This window comes from Corythoichthys intestinalis, chromosome 14 (genome assembly GCF_030265065.1).
Source record: "Corythoichthys intestinalis isolate RoL2023-P3 chromosome 14, ASM3026506v1, whole genome shotgun sequence".
NCBI classification, from domain to species: Eukaryota; Metazoa; Chordata; class Actinopteri; order Syngnathiformes; family Syngnathidae; genus Corythoichthys; species Corythoichthys intestinalis.
Genome location: NC_080408.1, coordinates 30,187,024 through 30,207,151, shown reverse-complemented (window position 1 = coordinate 30,207,151; position 20,128 = coordinate 30,187,024). Strand labels below are relative to the sequence as shown.

Sequence of the window (20,128 nt, the reverse complement as noted above, 5' to 3'; positions counted from 1 at the left end):
GTAAAATGACGGATGATGGTCACTTAAATGTGAGATCATGTTGGAGGTCCTGCTGTCCTTTCTCCTCTAAGCTGTGGCAGTCTGTTCTTTTCGGTAGTTGAAGTACTGCTATATTAGCGACTTTGTCTTTTTTGAGGGGGGTAAAAGCTCAGAGGGTCACTGACAAACACAGAACAGAGCAACAACCGGAGGGGGAGGGTTGAGCGCTGCCGCTCCAAGCCACAGATTTCTGGCTGCATTTTTGGGACATAAAATGACGGAAAATTTTAGTGGTTTTGAAACCATGATGTTTTCATACCACGGTAAAACTTGAAACCGGTAACTGGCACGCACATGCCAAGTAGTAAATGGCAGCCATAACATGGGTTAGTTTCACCATAACCTCTGACTGAAAATTGGAGAAATATTTGTCATTCACGTCATAAAAATTTGACTAATTTCTTAAGAAGGTGACACACACATTCAACTATCAATTCCTACACATACCGTCGATAGGGATGGGAATTGATGGGATTTTTACGATTCCGATTCCATTATCGATATTGCTTAACGATTCGATTCTTTATCGGTTCTCTTATCGATTCTAATTTGGGGAAAAAGAAGAACAAACGTTTTGATTGGTATTGAGTTTGTTTAATCAGAAGTCACAACCTTAAAAACTCACAACAAGGTCAAAAGAGGCCCAAAGCCTCAATATTAACTGAGGCAATAAGTGGCAAATGAACAAGAATGTGTAACATTTTATTGAAACATTTTTCTAATAGAAATAAAAAATATTGGTATTTATTGGCATATAGGTCGTTGGTCTGCCGTTAGCAATATGTGTTAAACTTGCAGGGGTCCCCAAACTTTTTCCAGTGAGGGCCGCATAACTTTTCCCTTTAAAAAATTATTGTTTTTCAGAAAGCCACAATCAAATAACCCTTTCTGGATATTTCACGGAACAAAAGTAAATAAATTAAAAATAATAATATAATATAATAATAATTAATAATAATAACACTATCAATCAAATAGATAATAACCAAATAACCCTCTCTGAGTTCTTCACAGAAAAAGGCCAGAAAATAATTAACACATTTGAGAAAAAAAAAAAAAAAAAATCAAAATGCTCTCTGGTATTGTTCAGGGGGCCGGACCAAATGTCGGGGCGGGCCTTATTCGGCCCGCGGGCCGTAGTTTGGGGACCCCTGTTAAAGTATTATTTACCAGTATATTGAAATGCATGTCTTTTAGTTTTAATGGTGCTTTCACGCTCAAGTGGTAGCGCCCTTGCGCTTCCTCACGCGAAGAACGCGCTCACGTGAAGAAAAGCGCTCTTACACGCCAAGAAGAAATGCCGCATCCAAGCGAGTGAGCGAGTTAGTGAGAGAGGGAAGCACTGCTACGACCCTACAATCTTTGTTAATGCTTGTAAAATATCTACAGAGGCAACGCCTGTATGTATCATCTTTTGTGTTGTTGTTGTGTGTTTCCACTCGCGATCGGACACTTAAATCCACTTGTGTAGTGGTTTGAACGATGTGCTAATGCTAGCGAACGCATGCTAACTGCTTTGTTATTACTGAATTAGGAGCTAATCATCGCTGATTTACGTGGATGCAAACCTGTTTGTTATTGGGGACGAAATTGATTTGTTTCATTTTTTAATTTTTAGTTTCACTCTTCAAGTGATGGTTGAATAAAGTCAGCAAATTATACCAACGTCTTCTGTATCGTCATTTCGGAGTTTAGCTAGCTGTATAGCTGTCTCGGTGAGGACAGTGCAGTCTATTCCCTCCCAATGCAGTTATCCCCACCTTCCCTCCCGATGCAGTTATCTCCACCTTGCAATGATTGCAAGTCGTTTTGTTGTAATTTTTCCTCGTGAAGTGAAGACACACTTTCGAGCGTTTGAACCTACTTGTTGTCATTGTTATGTTTACGGCTGCAATGCTCGTGCTAAACCATCGTAACCTTTCATTTTCACCCTCTTTCCTGGTGAAGTGTAGCCAAACTTTGGAGCGGGTGGTTCTTGGCGCCACGCTAGTTTGATGTGTTTGGACAACAAGCCAGTCACGACGCAATATGCGTCTTCAGGACTCGTTAAAGAGATCGTTAAGGCTTTTTCATTGTGATGTCGAGGCCTCGAAACACTAGGAACCGGTGTTCTGCCAAAATAGCCTACATCGGCGAAACGTCCTACATTAGTGGAATTTGACACCTAAAGTACTACCGTGCGCTCTAAACTTGTTTTGTTTAGATGCATACAGGAATAAGGTACTAAAAAAATGCCTGCAGAAAATACTTAAATGTAGTTATATCAAATAAGGACAGTTTAAAAACGCTACGTGACTAATGTGGTCAACTGCTTCAAAGCTAACACAAAAAAACACAATGGTTAAAAGTATGAGAGGGTAATACATGCAAAAAGTCTCTTTGAGGCTGTGAAAAGGTTCTAAATAACTAAATAAAAACAAAAATAGTGAGTAATCGCCGCCTCTAACCGATGTGCGCATGCGTGTGAATGCATGCGCAAGCGCCCTGAGCATTGTGTAGGACGTTTCGCCGCGTAGTAAGGAATGGCCGAACACCGGTTCCGAATTGGAATCGGATTTCGATTCCCATCCCTACATACCGATTTGAAAAAAGGTGCTGATTATCTTCATCGTCCTCATTAAAAAAAAAAAAAAAAAAGTCCTCTTTCCTCTTGTCGGTAGAGAAACCTATGCATTAGTCTATCATTCCCTGGTATTGAACGTGTCTTTTGAACTACATTATAGGTAAACCAGTCAAGCTTAGAATCAATTTAAAAGCCCATTTATCCTGGTGTCTAGCCTTTGACTGGCATACACGACATCAAGTCAGATCTCGTTTTTGCATGATTCACAAGACATGCAGCGCATCCAATCTTGTCAGCAGGTATAAAACCAATAAATAGTAGTAAATAGGATAATATAGGCAAACACAGAAAATTTACCACTTGGACATGGCATTACTATTATGGAATGACCCCCCCACACACACACACACATACACATTGTCGATTAGGCACTTTCATTTTTTTTTTTTTTTTTTTAACCTGTCCTGTTCAGCTGTTTGACACAGAGAATGGAAGTCTAAGTGCCCGGGTTGTCTGAACAGTTTTAATGTTTCACATTGAGAGTCTGATATACTCCCATTGTGATCATTCAAAATACCTTTTTATTATGACAAAGCAGCGAACAGGAAGGGATTATGGGGGACAGAAGAAAAGCAACACAAGAGAAGAAAGAAAAGAAACACATACACAAACAACAACAACAAATACATAGAACATCTAGACCAGGGGTTCCCAACCTATTCCACTAAGGCACACTGTGGGTGCAGGATTTCATTCTTACCAAACAAGATGACAACACTTTTTCCCCAATCTGGTGTTTTACAAGTGCAATCAGTTGATTGCAGTCAGGTGTGGCTTGTTTTAGCAGAAGCCTCATTGGTTCAACTGTCTCTGCTGGATCGGCTGGAACAAAAACCAGGACCCACAGTGTGCCTTGAGGACTGGGTTGAAAACCCCTGATCTAGACTAATTATTAATATGCTAGTGCCATCGTCAGCGAGATGTATTTCTGGTTTACACCATGTGGGGGCCTATTGGCCAGTGAAAGAGGCACTTTCAGAGTATTTATTACACAATGACACCAACTATTAAGGGGGAACTGAAAAAGGTGAAGAGTCAGGATCATATCATATCACATCATACTTGTCGGGACAGCAGTAAATCTCTTTTTTCAAGATGTTTTTTTTTCCCATAAGGGCTCAGTGTGCCATAATACTGTATATTTTTGTACATCATATTTGTATTCAATAGACAATAGGCGATTGCTGTACAAGGGAAGCTCTGCTTCCCCCAAAATGTCGAAAGATAAGTGATCAAATGTACTGTATACTGTTGTGTGTACATGTCATTGACTAACTATGCACTACAACAATCTCGACTTTTGTTCAGAATTAGCTTCTTATCACTGGTTACGATGTGGCTTGTGACTACACGTGATGATCGAATTATCTGTTTGAGGCTGAATCCCTTTTTGATTGACTGCTAAATGAGTGAATCAGCGATCTTGTTGTATTAACATCCACGGGAGGCATTTTTAAATTTTCATTCCATTGTTTTGAGTGGAACCGGAGACTTTCATAATCATCTTAGTGACACTTGTTTTGTTAAAAATGACTAACGAGAAATCCAGTTTATTTCTTGTGTTTTATTCTATTGTAGCTGCTTGTGTTTGGAGACCTGACTTCTGGCACTCTAGTTTCTTTCCCTACTGAGCAGCGGGTGCCGCTGTGCCCCTCCATCGTCACGAAGCACTCTCAGGTGGACACATTTCGAGCTTCCCCTCATTGAAAGAAAAGCATCGGCCACTGCAATACACAGTGATATACAGTAACACTCAGTGTTGTCAGTAACACGTTACTAAGTAACAAGTTACTGTAATCTGATTACTTTCTTTCAGTAACGAGCAATCTATTGCGTTCATTTTTTTCAAGCCAGTAATCTGATTAAAGTTCGTTTCCTTAGTGCCTGTGCATTATTATTTTGTTGTTGCCTCATAATGTATGTAGAATGAAGAATATTGTAGTCATGTACAAAGAGCATTTGAGTAGAAAATATTGCTCTTGAGTTTGGGAGTGACATCACATCTTATGTTTTCTCATCAGAAAAAAAAAAAGGGTCACGTGTATTACCATGCTGTCCAAGCGCTGTCTGCCACGGCGGTCAACAATATAGCCTTGCTGCCTCATCAGAATGCTAACAGTGAAAGGCAGGAGATATACCACAAACGGCTGCATTTGCTCACTGGAAATACAGACATTACTTCATATTTCTGTCCAGTAAAAATGACAAAAACTACGGTGAGCGCGGAGAGTTTGGTCTTTTGGCTGGGTTGTAGACATTGCGCCGGCCTGGGTTGTTGGAATTGCGTTAGTACGGTTCCGGTTGGCGTGATTCTGACAATCTGGCTAAAAGGTCAAATTCCAACATGTGCAATTCCAAAGTGTCCGCATTTCTCTCCCTCATAATCAAGTAGAGTTCACACCCATATTTTGATGTTGTAGGCTACTCAAAATCTTTGCTGAGCTCAAATCCAAAGCACCACCATCCACAAACCAGAATTTCACAGACAAGCTTGGCAAGACCCTTTACCATGCCTACCCAGTCAAAAACCTTCTTATTAAACCTAAATCTACAAGCCCAATTGCTGAATATCCATAGACACACTTGCCACGTTTACATGGAGCCAAATATTCCAATTACAATCGGAATATTTGTTCAAACCGAATAAATGTGTTCCATATAAACACCTCATTCGGAATGAACAGGCCCAAACCGAATGGAATTTCATTCCGATTCACAGGGGTGGAATATTTCTTTTCCCAAACCGATTAGAAGTAAAATTATATCATGTAAACAGGGAAGCGGAATGGTGGCTGGTTGCGTTCTTTCTGCACATGCTCCGTACTGACGTGGTGACGTCACTTGGTGACGTAAGTAACGTCCCATGCAACATGGCTTCCAAGCACACGCACAGCGCACCCACACAACTTTTTAAATAAACGGCGTGTCATTCTGAAGTTTTGTTTCCACTCGAAAAGTTAGAACAGCAGCTGATCTGACGATCGATCTCCATGTTTTGCAACGTGACGCTTTGTTTTGATTAATTTGCGCATGTCAGACGGCAGTTGTCAAACGTCCTTTCAGAATAAAGGCAGACACATGTAAACGCTGGATCGGAATAGATTAAGTGACATGTAAACAGCTGATGTGAAATTTCCATTCGGAATGATTTGAATCGGTATGAATAAAAGTCAGCATGTAAACGTGGCTACTGATAGCGTAAAGTACTGTAATTTTCTCATGTACATGACTGTTTTTTTTTTTACTTGGGGGTGTGACTTGTACATGAAAACATGTGATAGGGGGACAATTTGTGTGAATTTGGGTTGTGAAAAATGGGACCATTCAGAATGTGATTTAACGCTGTACTGACCTGTCTTGAGTTCCAACAGTACTTTGCTAGCCTTCTGTACCCGCAGCCTGAGCTGGGCATTGTCCAGGTACAGCCAAACTACGCCGCCCTGCCGAGGGAGCCGGAAGGTGAGCAGCAAACCATCCCGGTTCCACGTCCGGAACTGTAGCCCCACCGACACTCCCCCCACAGTCGCTGACGGTGCCCCCGGCAACTGGAGGAAGCCTCGGGGCCCGGGGAAGGTGGCGGCTACGGCAAGAGTCTGGTGGGCACACGCGAAGGTGACATTGCCCTGGGAATTCAAACAACAAAAGCATGAATATTAATCAATTGCGGGGGCATGGGGGGCGGGGGCGTGTCTGTGTGACCGCCAGGTCACCGTAGTCCTCATCAGCAAGTCTCCTTAAACGGGACATTAACATAACCAGGAGCAGCCAATAGCATTTGCAAAGCAAAACGAGGCGAAAGAAACAAAGTCAAGTGAAAGACAGATTGTTTGTGGTACGATGCAACATCATGACAATATTGACTGGATTTATATTCACCTCCAATATAACAAAGGTTATTACTTTTGTTGTTTTGTTCCCCCACCATTTCTCTCTACATACAGTACTGGCAGCTGTTGTTGTCTTTTGTTCTTTCTTTTTGTTGTCTTTTCACTCTGTCTATCCTTTGTCAAAAAAATACCAGTAGCTGTTGAAGTATTTGTTCTCAGATCACAAACTAACAAACAGAAAATCTTGTTGTTGTTATCTGTTTTTACTTTGTCAGCAATTTTGTTTTGAAACCAGAAGGTGTTGTTATTTCATACGGTTACTGTTCATGTTTATTGTTCTGTATTTTTTTCTGTAATTGTTCCGCTCTTAAAATATTTATATTTAATATTCACCATACTATATTAGCGCCGGGCAATTATTAAAAATGGTAATCCTGATTGTGAGCATGTGGTTCTAGCGATTAAATGCGATTAATTCCATTTTCATGCACACAAACCGATAATTAATTCAAAAGTAATATATACAGTAGCAATAGTCGTATCCAAATCTGTCCTACCTTCCCTCTTAATGTCCTATTGGTTATTTGGTGTAGCGCCTCCCTACATAGTGACCCTTTGGTAAACAAAGTCGGAATGAATTTGTAATGCTACCTATAGCTAAGTAACATATACAGTAGTATGAAAAAGTATCTGAACCTTTGGAAGTTCTCACATTTCTGCAAAAAATCACCATCAAATGTGATCTGATCTTTGTCAAAATCACACAGTGAAAACAGTGTCTGATTTAACTAAAACCACTGAAACATTTATAGGTTTTCATATTTTATTGAGAATAGCATGCAAACAATGACAGAAGGGGGAAAAATAAGTAAGTGCATTTAATATTTTGTGCCCCCTCCCTTTGGCAGCACTAACTTCAGATGTTTCCCGTAGCTGCAGATCAGTCTGGCACATCGATCAGGACTAATCTTGGCCCATTGTTCTCTACAAACCTACTGTAGCTCAGTCAGATTCCTGAGATGTCTGGCCTGAATCGCTGTCTTTAGCACAGCATCTCAATGGGGTTCAAGTCTGGACTTTGACATAGCCACTCCTGAATGTGTATTTTGTTCTTCTGAAACCGTTCTGAAGTTGATTTACGCCAGTGTTTTGGATCATTGTCTTGTTGCAGCGTCCATCCTCTTTTCCTGTTTAACTTTTGAAATCATTCTTCCATAAATTGTTGCAAGTTGTCCAGGCCATGAGGCAGGAAACAGCCCCAAATCATGATGCTCTCTCCACCATGCTTCATGGCGGGGATGAGGTGTTGATGTTGGTGAGTTGTTCCATTTTACCTCCACACAATGACGTTGTGTGTTACTCCCAAACAATTCAACTTTAGTTTCATCAGTCCACAAAATATGTTGCCAAAACCTCTATGGAGTCTCCAAGTGCCTTTTTGAGCACAATAAACGAGCAAAATGTTGTTGTTTTTTAGACAGCAGTGGCTTCCTCTGTGTAGTCCTCAAATGAACACCATTTGTGGCCATAATTTTACATATAGTTGATCTGTGCACAGAGATATTGGACTATGCCAGTGATTTTTGTACGTCTTTAGCGGACACTCTAAGGTTCTTTTTTACCTCTCTGAGTATTCTGCGCTGAAATCTTGGCGTTATCTTTGGTGGACAGCCAATCCTTGGGAGAGAAGCAACAGTGCCAAACTCTCTCCATTTGCAGACAACTTCTCTGACTGTCGACTGACTTTTAGACAGCTCTTTTGACCGAGCCATGATGCACATCAGTCAATGCTTCTCATCAAGACAATTCTTACCAGATGTGTTTTATATTTATATATATATATGTATATATATATATATATATATACATGCAGAGCAGCTATAAACCACTCATCAGTGATTGGGCACACACCTGACTTAAATTGTGTGGTAAAAATTGGTTTCAATTGCTCTTTAAGTCTTCTTAGGCAGAGGGTTCACTTACTTATTTTTCCTCCTTCTGTCATTGTTTGCATGCTATCTTCACTAAAATATGAAAACCTATAAATGTTTGGGTGGTTTTAGTTAAAGCAGACACTGTTTTTACATCTGTGTGATTTTGACAAAGATCAGATCACATTTGATGGTGATTTTATGTAGGAATGTGAGAAATTCCAAAAGGTTCAGATACTTTTTCATACCGCAGTATGGTACAAGTGGCACACTCTGATTTAGCCTACATGTTTGGGTCACCACTCCAATGGAGAGCACTCTGAAGTGATGCTTTGTTTTGCTCTTCTCTGTTCTCAATTGAAACAATTCAGACTACAGACGCAAATGACCCAGAAAAAAGGCTTACATTTTTCTTTATTGGCTCTGATGTTAATGCACGATTAAAAAAATTAAATGAGTCAATTATTTTTTTGAGTCAACTCACAGTTAACTTGCCCAGCCTTAGAATTAAATCATGTAGTGCCAATCCAGTTGAGCTTGGACAACTAGCAGTGAATTATCATGTGCCAGCCATAGCAGCTCAAATGGATTGAACGTCCATCTCCGTCAGTGGCAGTAAATGAGTCAATTGCTAGTGCTTGTTGTTTTATGGTATTGCTTATCTGTTCTCTCTTCTCTATGTTAGTCAAGTAAGCTAGTACGTTAGATGCTCTTATTGATTTGTGCTCTCTATCGCACACGCTCTGCATGTTTCTTCTCAAACTAAGTACAAGAAAATGTTATTGCCATCGTTATCTTTTGTTATTGCTTTTTGTTGACTCTCCTACCAGAAGTTATGTTATTGCCATTGTTTTCTTTTGCTATTGTTTTTTATCGTCTCTTCAATCTGCCTACACTCACACACATGATGTTTGTGGTGTCGTTTGAGTGCATTCAAGTTCATGAGGGGCTTATGTACCGCTTCTGCAGTGTCACCGTACACACATGCACACTGTCTTTGTCCTTTAGCGAGAACATCACTTGAAGGGCCTCCATTGGAGCGTTAACCAAGCATGCAAATAGCTCCATTTTCTTCCTTCAGTATTTATCATTTTTGTACAATCTTTTTTGTCGAAAGACTCCCTGGTGTGTCTGAATTTCAAAAAGCAAGGGAGCTCCAAATGTCCAATATGAAGGCGTTATGTTGAGATACTCCTTTTCCCCCACGCCTCATTCATCATGAAAAGCCAATACGGAGACAAACATCATCTATGAATCAATGTATTCGAATGACAAGATACAATTTGTTGAGGCTGAGGTGCTGACAAAAAAAAAAAAAAAAAAAAAAAACACAAAACCAAAAATTTTTGAAACATCACCTTTTAAATCATTTGACGCTATCGACAGCAATAAACAACCAAATTCATTTAGACTGGGAGAGTTGGCAGTGAATGATAATGTACTAGTCCTCCCAGTCCAAATGGATTGCACATATATTGACGTAAATGACACTGAAACATGTTCATTTCTGCCAGCCCTCCAAGTTCATACGGATTTGACATCTACAGTGGGGCAAATAAGAATTTAGTCAACCACTAATTGTGCAAGTTCTCCCACTTGAAAATATGAGCGAGACCTGTAATTGTCAACATGGGTAAACCTCAACCATGAGAGACAGAATGTTGAAATAAGAAACAGAAAATCACAATGTTTGATTTTTTAAAAGAATTTATTTGCAAATCATGGTGGAAAATAAGTATTTGGTCAATACCAAAAGTTCAGCTGAATACTTTGTTATGTACCCTTTGTTAGCAATAACGGAGGCCAAACGTTTTCTGTAACTCTTCACAAGCTTTTCACACACTGTTGCTGGTATTTTGGCCCATTCCACCATGCAGATCTCCTCTAGAGCAGTGATGTTTTGGGCTGTCGATGGGCAACACGGACTTTCAACTCCCTCCACAGATTTTCTATGGGGTTGAGATCTGGAGACTGGCTAGGCCACTCCAGGACCTTGAAATGCTTCTTACGAAGCCACTCCTTTGTTGCCCTGGCAGTGTGTTTGGGATCATTGTCATGTTGAAAGACCCAGCCACGTCTCGTCTTCAATGCCCTTGCTGATTTTCACTCGAAATCTCTCGATACATGGCCCCATTCATTCTTTCCTTTAGACAGATCTGTCGTCCTGGTCTTTTTGCAGAAAAACAGCCCCAAAGCATGATGTTTCCATCCCATGCTTCACAGTGGATATGGTGTTCTTCGGATGCAATTCAGTATTCTTTCTTCTCCAAACACGAGAACCTGTGTTTCTACCAAAAAGTTCTATCTTGGTTTCATCTGACCATAACACATTCTACCAGTCCTCTTCTGGATCATCCAAATGCTCTCTAGCGAACCGCAGACGGGCCTGGACGTGTACTGGCTTCAGCAGGGGGACACGTCTGGCAGTGCAGGATTTGAATCTCTGGCAGCGCATTGTGTTACTGATAGTAGCCTTGGTTACTGTGGTACCAGCTCTCTGTAGGTCATTCACTAGGTCCCCCCTTGTGCTTCTGGGATTTTTGCTCGCCATTCTTGTTATCATTTTGACGCCACGGGGTGAGATCTTCCATGGAGCCCCAGCTCAAGGGAGATTATCAATGATCTTGTATGTCTTCCATTTTCTAATATTTGCTCCCACAGTTGATTTCTTTCCACCAAGCGTTTTACCTATTGCAGATTCAGTCTTCCCAGCCTGGTGCAGGTCTACAATTTTGTTTAAGGTGTCCTTCGACAGCTCTTTGGTCTTGGCTATAGTGGAGTTTGGAGTGTGACTGACTGACTGAGATTGTGGACAGGTGTCCTTTATACCAATAATGAATTAAAACAGGTGCCATTAATACAGGAAACGAGTGGAGCCTTGTTAAACCTTGTTAGACCTCGTTGGAAGAAATACTTATTTTCCACTCTAATTTGGAAATAAATTCTTTAAAAATCAAACAATGTGATTTTCTGTTTGTTTGTTTTTCCACATGCTGTCTCTCATGGTTGAGGTTTACCCATGTTGACAATTACAGGCCTCTCTAATCTTTTCAAGTAGGAGAACTTGCACAATTGGTGGTTGATTCAATACTTATTTGCCCCACTGTATAGTCAATAATGGTTGTTAATGAGTAGGGAAAGTGTTACTTTGATTAAAAATGTTACTGATGAAATTTGAAGCTAATTAGCGCAAAAGGTTAAGGCCATCACTGTCAGTCTGTTTGACGTTTGACCTTATTCAAAAAGCTGCCACAGACTGACCATCACAGTGGCTTGACGGTCACCTCGCCTGGCCATCGCAATCAGGTTCTGTTGGTTGTACGCGACGTTCTCCAGGCAGCCTTGGAACCTCCCGTCTGGGATGTTGGGAATTCCACCAATGCTTAACTGTGAGGACACCAGAATTATAAATGTTACGTTTAACGGAGAGATAAGAAGGCAAATGGCAGCTATAGTTTTGGGAAGACCTGCTGGATGTGCCAGTGGTGGAAATGTGGCGGTAGCTCTATAGTCTGTATGTGCTGGTCCACTGTGAGGTTGCATCGAGCGGTATGGCATTGCACTGCAACCTGGTGCCACTGGTGGTCATCCAAGAGGCTGCCCAATGAGGCCAGATGCCTACGCCCGGGATTAGAGTTCCTTGCTTAGGAAGGAACAAAAGCAGTTACCCACCATATAAAAAACACAATGTAGCATTTTGAAATTGTACAGAGCCCATTAACAAAACTTTTTGTTTTGTTTTTGACTTTTTTTTTTAAACATTGTTTCAAGAAAGTGGGGCAGTGACTCACAAGAAAAGAGGCCGGACCCACCAGAACCTGCCTCAAAAATTGTGATCCTCAGAAATTACACACGGTACAGTTGTTCACCTTTTTTTTTGGGGGGGGGGGGGGGGGGGGGGGGATTCAGTGTCCTTCTTGTTAAACTATTATTTGTAACAAGTAGGGAAGATCCCTAGATCCAGCGAATGATACACTGGTACAAAAAATGTGCGCCTCGGAACACGTATTTATTAAAAATACAGTAGGTTATCACAAAATGTAGCTCCTCACTGCACTAATTTTGTTTGTGTTTGACAACAATCTTGCCTTTTTCATTTGTTAATTTTGTAATTATGGTAAACCTGCCATTTCTGCCTAACAACTAGTGATGTAAAGAGAAGAAAATCACCAGAGAGAGACTTAATCTATAGACCCTACTCACGTGACGTCACAGCCACGCCCCCGCGCCATGTTGTCCGGATACTAGTCATGTTAATGCATTAGCGCTTCGTAAATTCCTCCTATTATGGCGTGTTTTTCTGCTCGTTAACATTAATAATCAAAATGGTGAAGTCGTGTGTGGCGGTCGGTTGCAAAAACAGAGAAGATAGACGGAGAGACTTGAATTTTTACCGTATTCCGAGAGAGCCGAAGAGGAGACCGAGATTGACTGCTGCAATTCGACGAGAAAACTGGGCTCCAAACGACTACCACAGATTACGTAGTAGTCATTTTATATCTGGTAAGATGCATTTAATATATATTTAGAGGGTTTTGGGCTGACAACCACAATTAAGATCATTGCTAGGCTAATCGCCGACAACATACACTCAGACGTTGTGAATGAACTACCTGAAAATATATAATTATAAGGGGATAATCAGACAGTTGTCATACAATTAATTTACAATTTCACTATTGAGGTCAAAAGCCAAAAAATAAATTCAACTAGGGACAATCTAGAGTAGTGCTATCGCACTTCATATTTATTACGTATTATATATGTATATAGTGAGAGTGCTATCGCTAAACCATATAAACATTTAAAGCCCTAGCTCCATTGACAAATAATATGAAATACATTAGACTTGACAGTGGATGTTAGCAAGAACAAAAGATTTTGAATGGAAAATTTCGTAACTCACCTTCCGAGCACAAGATTCCTGCCGAATTTTCGTGTACGAGGACCTGTTTCACCCAACCAGCAACGTAGCATTTATAAACCTCCAAGCTCTTAAAGTTTTTCAAACTTTCGTGAGAATAGGCTGATTTTGTGTGGACAAGATAGTTGTAAATATCAGGATATCAGATGTCAGGCGAAGCCAGCGGGTCGAAAAACATCGATTTAGGCATCAAATACGGATCTGGCGAATGGATAAACTGAAACTTTTCCACGTAACGCCTTTTATGCAACGGATCCAATGAGTTTACAACGTCAGATAACACCGGGGCTTCCATGAATTGCTCTATAACTTGCTCGACTAATTGAAAACAATGAGAATAGGTCTGAAAAAGAGGTACAATATGGCGGCCGGAAACAGCGACACGCCCATTTTGTGACGTAGGTGAGTAGGGTCTATAGTATGTTACTGCCGCTGCTGGCCAGCTAGGAGTGCAACAGAGACCTACCAAATCCAGAAAAACCTGCTTCAGTGATTATTTTTCCCTACAGAGTATTGCTGAGTTTTTTTGTTTTGTTCTGTTTTATTTAGTTTTTTTCAGTTCATTATTTCTGCTTTTCAACTTAAAATATCATTGTTTAAATGCCAAATGCTGTGACTCATGAATTTTACACTTGTGCTGACTTGTTGTCATCTGTTTGATTTGAGTACTAAACGAAACAAAACGAAAGCACAACTTTCTGACAAAGACATCAAATAAAGTTGAAAGAAAAGTTTTGTGTATTCCAAAGACAATGTTTTCTCCCAGCAGGAGGTTGAAAGTCGGGTTGTTTTATCTCATCATCATCTTCATCATCAGAACAACAAAAAGTTGAGATGTAAAGCCAAATATTCTGCCATTCAAACCAAACGTGAGACGTTATAAATCTTGGATGAGCGTCGGCGGCTCCAAATTAGCGGGACCGGGTTCCCCCAGGTACAGCTCTGCGGAGAGAACTAAGAAAGGAAAAGCTCCAGAACAAACCCGACGCAGGCGTTAAAAATGTATCCGGTGCTGTCTGGGGAGGCCGAGGAGGGGTATGATGGACAAAAACATCTTCATCGGAAAATGAGGAGGCGGAAGTTTGTCTCTCGTCAACAACTTATTTACAGGCCTGGGAATAAATATCTTAGTTTGTCATTCAAATTTAATAACAAGACTCCATTTTGATTGACAAGAGTGGCAAATCATAAGAATTATTTTTACAAAGAGATGCATAATGCTGGCATGTGTTTTTATAACGCTCTTGTGTTGGCGTGTTTTATATTATGGCATTATTTTTATGAGTGGAAGCATATTTTTTTATTAACAGTAGTGTAGTATTGGAAGTAACATTAGTTTATCACTCTTCTCAATAATTGTTGTATTATCATTTCTAATAATGTTTCAAATAGTAGAATTGTGCGTAGAAATTGTAGTTATAGAAGAGGGAATAACAGCATTAGTTGCAGTAGGGTTTTTTAATGTATTGCAATGCAAATGTGTTGATCTGTACAACTAAACATGGAAAGAAAAAGCATCAACAACAAATGAATTCAGTGCAAAAGAGAAGAGGTTGCAACATCATTTGAAGCCAGAGCAGGCAAACAGAATGTGATTACATCAGAGTGAAAATTGCGCATGAGGGGTGAACACAGAATTTGAGAAGTTTCACTGAAGCGAACTAGAAGTAGGAAATTAAAGTTCACGAGGAAGTTAATGAAATTCCTTTTAACAATTACATTTCAGCCCACTTCTTTGTTCAAATTAAACTAGTGCTGCAACGATTAATCGATTAACTCGAGTAATTCGAGAAAAAAAAAGCTTCGAATCAAATTTTGCCGCTTCGAGTACTTGCTTAATTAGTGGCGTTGCAATGGTTTGTTTTGAAAGTGTTTGCATTTAGTTTTATTGATTTGGGTGTAAACATTGCCCTCTAGTGGCAACAGTGAACATGACATATCTCATTTAATATGGCTGAATCCAGCTGCTCCCTGGCAAGAACAAAATAAGGTAAGTTTTTGTTTGCGCTAATGTTTTTTTTATGCATTCGTAATTTAGTTTGTACGTGTATCTTGCCATTTTTTTATGGGAATACAGTATGTGTTTGAATGATTTGTTAAGCGCCCCCAAACAAAAGCATGTTATACTATTTAAGCTAGCAGACTTTTGCTATGCAAGTTAGCATATTGTTCTTTTGGTGTACTTAGATCCTCATTTGTTTATTTATTTATTTTTTTAATATCGTTTGAGTCTAAGCTTTTTATTTATTTTTCAATGAAAGTGCAATTATACATAGTTTCAAGAAACACTCGACAATTGTATTTTGTATTATTATTTTTATTTAATGTTCTTTTGAAAGTGCAATCTTAGTTCTTTGTTTTAAATCTCCTAAAATTTATTCTTGCATGCAACTTATGTTCCTAATCCACTTACTCGATTATTCGAAATACTTTGTTGTTAGATTAATCGACTACTACAATAATCAATAGCTGCAGCCCTAAATTAAACCCTTAAAACAACCTTCAATATCTACCTTGAAATTAAAGTTGAAGCCTGATTTTGAAACCCTAACCCTTGTTTGAGATCTTAACCAGACCTGAAACCGTACTTAAAACTAGAGATGTCCCAATCGATCGGGATGCTGATCGGTCCGGAGTTATGTTCGATCACGATCACTTCATTTTCAAAGTATCAGAATTGGCAAAAAAAATATCGGACAAGCCTTTTTTTAATATATATATATATATATATTTTTTAAATTAAATAGTTTTCTAATTGTATTTAACGTTACAGACATAAAATGTTACACTCATCCAGAGTCTTTAGTTAAGGCTTAAGGTAGGGTTATCAAATTTATCCTGATAACGGCGGTAATTAATATATTTAAAAATGTATCACGTTAAAATATTTAACGCAATTATTGCATGCGCTGCTGGACCCACTCACGCATTGTCGCATTCAATCTGTAATGGCAGCCTTTGGAGCCTTTTTTTCAATTAGCTAAAGCCTTACAATTCCTCTCCCAACAATTACAAATATCGTGGGAAGCAATGTGGGGAAGAAAGTTAGTAATTGATCTTTTTCTTAACACCCTATGTTATTTCCCAACGCAGAAAGATATATCAATTGGTAGCACTACGCACAGTCATGGTTGCACTTCCCATCATGCATTTGGGCAGAAGTTAAATGGCTGCAGTATCATTTACTGAAAGCAAGTAAACAAGTCTTTCTATCCATGGATCCCTCTCACGGAAAGAATGTTAATAATGTAAATGCCATCTTGAGGATTTATTGTCATAATAAACAAATACAGTCCTTATGTACTGTATGTTGAATGTATATATCCATCCGAGTTTTATTCATTTTTTTCTTAATGCATTGCCAGAATGTATATGATCGGGAAAAATTATCGGGAATGATTGGAATTGAATCGGGAGCAAAAAAAAAAAAAGCAACCTGATCAGGAAATATCGGGATCGGCAGATACTCAAACTAAAACGATCGGGATCGGATCGGGAGCAAAAAAACATGATCGGTACAACCCTACTTGAAACCCTAACCCTGACTTTAAACCCTAATTTGAGAATCAACATGAAAAAAGACCCAGAAATCTGGATTTACAACAGGAACTCATCCTTGAAACCCTTATGCTGGTTCAATAACTTCATTTGAAACTGTAGCCTTCACTGAGAAACATAACGCAAACAAGACAACCTGAAACTGAAAACTAAACTTCAAACTACCGTATTGGCTCGAATATAAGACGGCCCTGATTATAAGACAACCTCCTCATTTTCAAGACTCAAGTTTGAAAAAATACTTTTTGAACACCAAATTAATTTTTATACAGAAAATAATTACACTACATCCGAAACAAATGATTATAACAATACATTTGAGAGAAAAAGCATGTTATTTTGCCTCATTCAAATCTTAATATCTGAACATTTAAATATGTAGACTAAAGTGCAATCACATTCGTAAATGAATGGCTTCTGTTTTTTGAAATGTAAATAAACCAATCTATTGTGATAAAACAACAAAATTGCAATAACTGCATTAACCATCAAAGTGAAGTCTAACTGTAACTGTAGTCTTGAAACAAATCTGAATGAGGAAAAACACTGCAATAAAATATTGCAAACTGGTTAAACTTGAGAGTAGCTGAGATCTGTCATGACAGATCATCGCTTCAATGATATCTGGCGCCATCTAGCGTCGTAAATAGGTATAATGTCTAGACCGCGAATATAAGACAAACCCCTCTTTTTCAGTCTTATTTCAATGCAAAAAACACCGTCTTATATTCGGGCCAATACGGTAACTCTTATTTGTGACCTTACGCTTGGATTAAAACCAAATCCTAAATCTTGCTTGAAACAACCTAATTTGATATCAACCCCGTTCTTGAAATCCTATTGTGAGAACTTCATTTGATAACCTAATGTTAGCTTGAAAACCAGAACATGTCTTCAAACCCTAATCTTGAAATAGATAAATACTCAAAATCAAACTTCAACTCATGCTTGAAGTCTTATTTTAATACTCCAAAGCCATCTTAAAACCCTCATTTGCAAGCTTCATGTTATCTTCAGCATGATCTGAAAACCACAAAGGCTTGAAACTTATTTAAAACCCTGTCTTTAAAACCTGATGTTTAATTCTAACGTGAAGCCCTAACCCTGGTTTGAAACCCTACCCCTTGTTTTTACCTTGTTCTCCTGTGCTGGCCATGATGACTTTTCCCGCCTTAAGCTCTACACTGAATCCGAATGGCGAGGCTCCCCGAGCGTGCAGCAGCATCCCGGAATTCTTCAGACTCTTAAACTTCAACGAGACTTCCTCCTGCTCTGTGTCTGATAAACTCCTCGATGCGCTGCTCCATGAGAACAAAACGACACCGCCCTGACCATCCAACGACATCACATCAGAACCTGAGGAGCATAATCCATTTTAATTCACAAAGTTAGCTTGCTTTTGTATTTCTTGATGTTTGGGAACATTTTGGGCTGTTTAGTTTAACTATTGTTTAAACATTCATTTGAAACCCTAAAAATGACTTGAACCCTAAATTTGATGGCATGCTTGGAACATTAATCTTGGCTTCAAAGACATTTCTCAAGACTTTCTCTCCTTTTTTGTTCATTTGGACTGGATGTTTCGAAGACCTCAACTCCACCAACTCGCTTTCACATACGGGCACTTGTGGTGGACTCTCTTACTTCTAGGGTTGAAGTACCTGAGATGGTTAAAAAGCTCCATGGTGGCAGTGCCCAAAAGGGTTATGAGCTCCACCTGTAGTTTGTTGTGGGGCTGTCCTGATATACACGCCTCTGCAACATTGCATGGGCATGGGGACAGTACCTTTGGGTTGATAGACTGGGGTATATTGTTCCTCCATTTTATGAAAGGGGACGGAACTATAGGGGGATTAGAATCTTGGCCTCCCTGGTAAGGTCTTTTTAGGGGTACTGGAGAGGAGGGTCTTTCAGGAAATCGCATTTCAGATTTAGGAGAAATAATGTTGTTTTCGTCTTGGCTGAAGAAGAGTGGACCAACTCTACACCCTCTCTATGGTGCTTGAAGGTGTATGGGAGTTTACACAACCACTCTAGATGCATTTGTCGACTGAGAGAAGGTGTTCTATCATATTCCTTAGACGGCCCTTTGGGGGGTGCTCCTGTTGGTAAGGGGTACTGGACACCCTGATACATACGCTTCTGTCCATGGTTGGACTCCAGCATAGTTGCCCTTGGTCACCAATTGTGCATATACAGTTACTTACTGGACAGAATATCTAGATGTAGCCGAGGCACTGAGGCGGTTTGTCAGCCTCAGTACTACATCTCTGCTTTCTGCAGACGATATTGTTCCATTGGCTTCATCAAGTATCGTGAGGGTCTGCTGGGAACGTCTGGCAGAATCCCCTGTCAGAAAGAGATTCAACACACACATCCAGCAGAACTTCTCACTTGCTCCATTGTCAGTCAGAAAAGGGTGGTGTGCCCTCTCCGGATCGGGGCTGAGATCCTGCTCCAAGTAGAGGAGTTTAAATATCTTGGGGTCTTGTTCACGAGTGGGAGACCAACAGGTGGATCGGTACAGCATCTGCAGTGATGCATCAGTACCGGTCCATTGTGGTGAAAAAGGTGAAAAAGGAGCTGAGCCAAAAGGCGAAGCTTTCAGTTTACCAATCGATCTACGTTCCTACCCTCACCTATGGTCATGAGCTGTGGGTTGTGACCCAAAGGACAAGATCCCGGATACAAGCGGCCGAAATGAGTTTCCTCCGCAGGGTGTCCGGGCTCTCTCTTAGTGATAGGATGAGAAGCTCGGTCATCCGGGAGGGACTCAGGGTCAAGCCACTACTCCTCCGCCTTGAGAGGAGCCAGCTGAGGTGACTCGGACATCTGGTTCGGATGCCTCCTGGACGCCTCCCTGGAGAGGTGTTAAGGCGTGTCCCACAGGCGGGAGCTGGTTGAAGTGGCTGGAGAGAGGGAAGTCTGGGCTTCCCTGCTAAAGCTGCTGCCCCCGTGACCCAATCCCAGATTAAGAGGTGGGTGGATGGATAGCTGGATGGATGGATGGACGTACGGACGGACGGACGAATGGATGGACTCTCACTGGAGCGGTTCACAGACGAGTGTGAAGTGGTGGGATGAAAATCAGCACCTAGACCAATGTCGTCAGTCGACAAAATAAGGAACGCCTTTTCCAGGTCAGGGATCACATCCAAGTGGACGTGTTTAAGTATCTTGGGGTCCTGTTCACAAGTGAGGGAAGAATGAAGTGGGATACCAAGAG

At 40.2% G+C, this 20,128-nt stretch overlaps 1 protein-coding gene across 4 annotated transcripts in view; it reads right to left on the bottom strand.

The window, feature by feature from the left end:
• Positions 1 to 20,128, bottom strand: part of LOC130929706 (contactin-associated protein-like 5) — a 178,971-nt gene that overhangs the window by 80,788 nt on the left and 78,055 nt on the right. For all 4 annotated transcript variants that reach the window (XR_009066945.1, XR_009066944.1, XM_057857110.1 and 1 more), the window contains exons 5-8: positions 18,037 to 18,258; positions 11,888 to 12,063; positions 11,682 to 11,807; positions 6,015 to 6,285 (exon numbers count right to left, since the gene is read on the bottom strand). Coding sequence is in view for 2 of the 4 variants with exons in the window: in XM_057857110.1 (XP_057713093.1) it covers positions 6,015 to 6,285; positions 11,682 to 11,807; positions 11,888 to 12,063; positions 18,037 to 18,258 (795 nt within the window). In the remaining 2 variants the exon portion in view is untranslated. The remainder of the gene's footprint in view (positions 1 to 6,014; positions 6,286 to 11,681; positions 11,808 to 11,887; positions 12,064 to 18,036; positions 18,259 to 20,128) is intronic.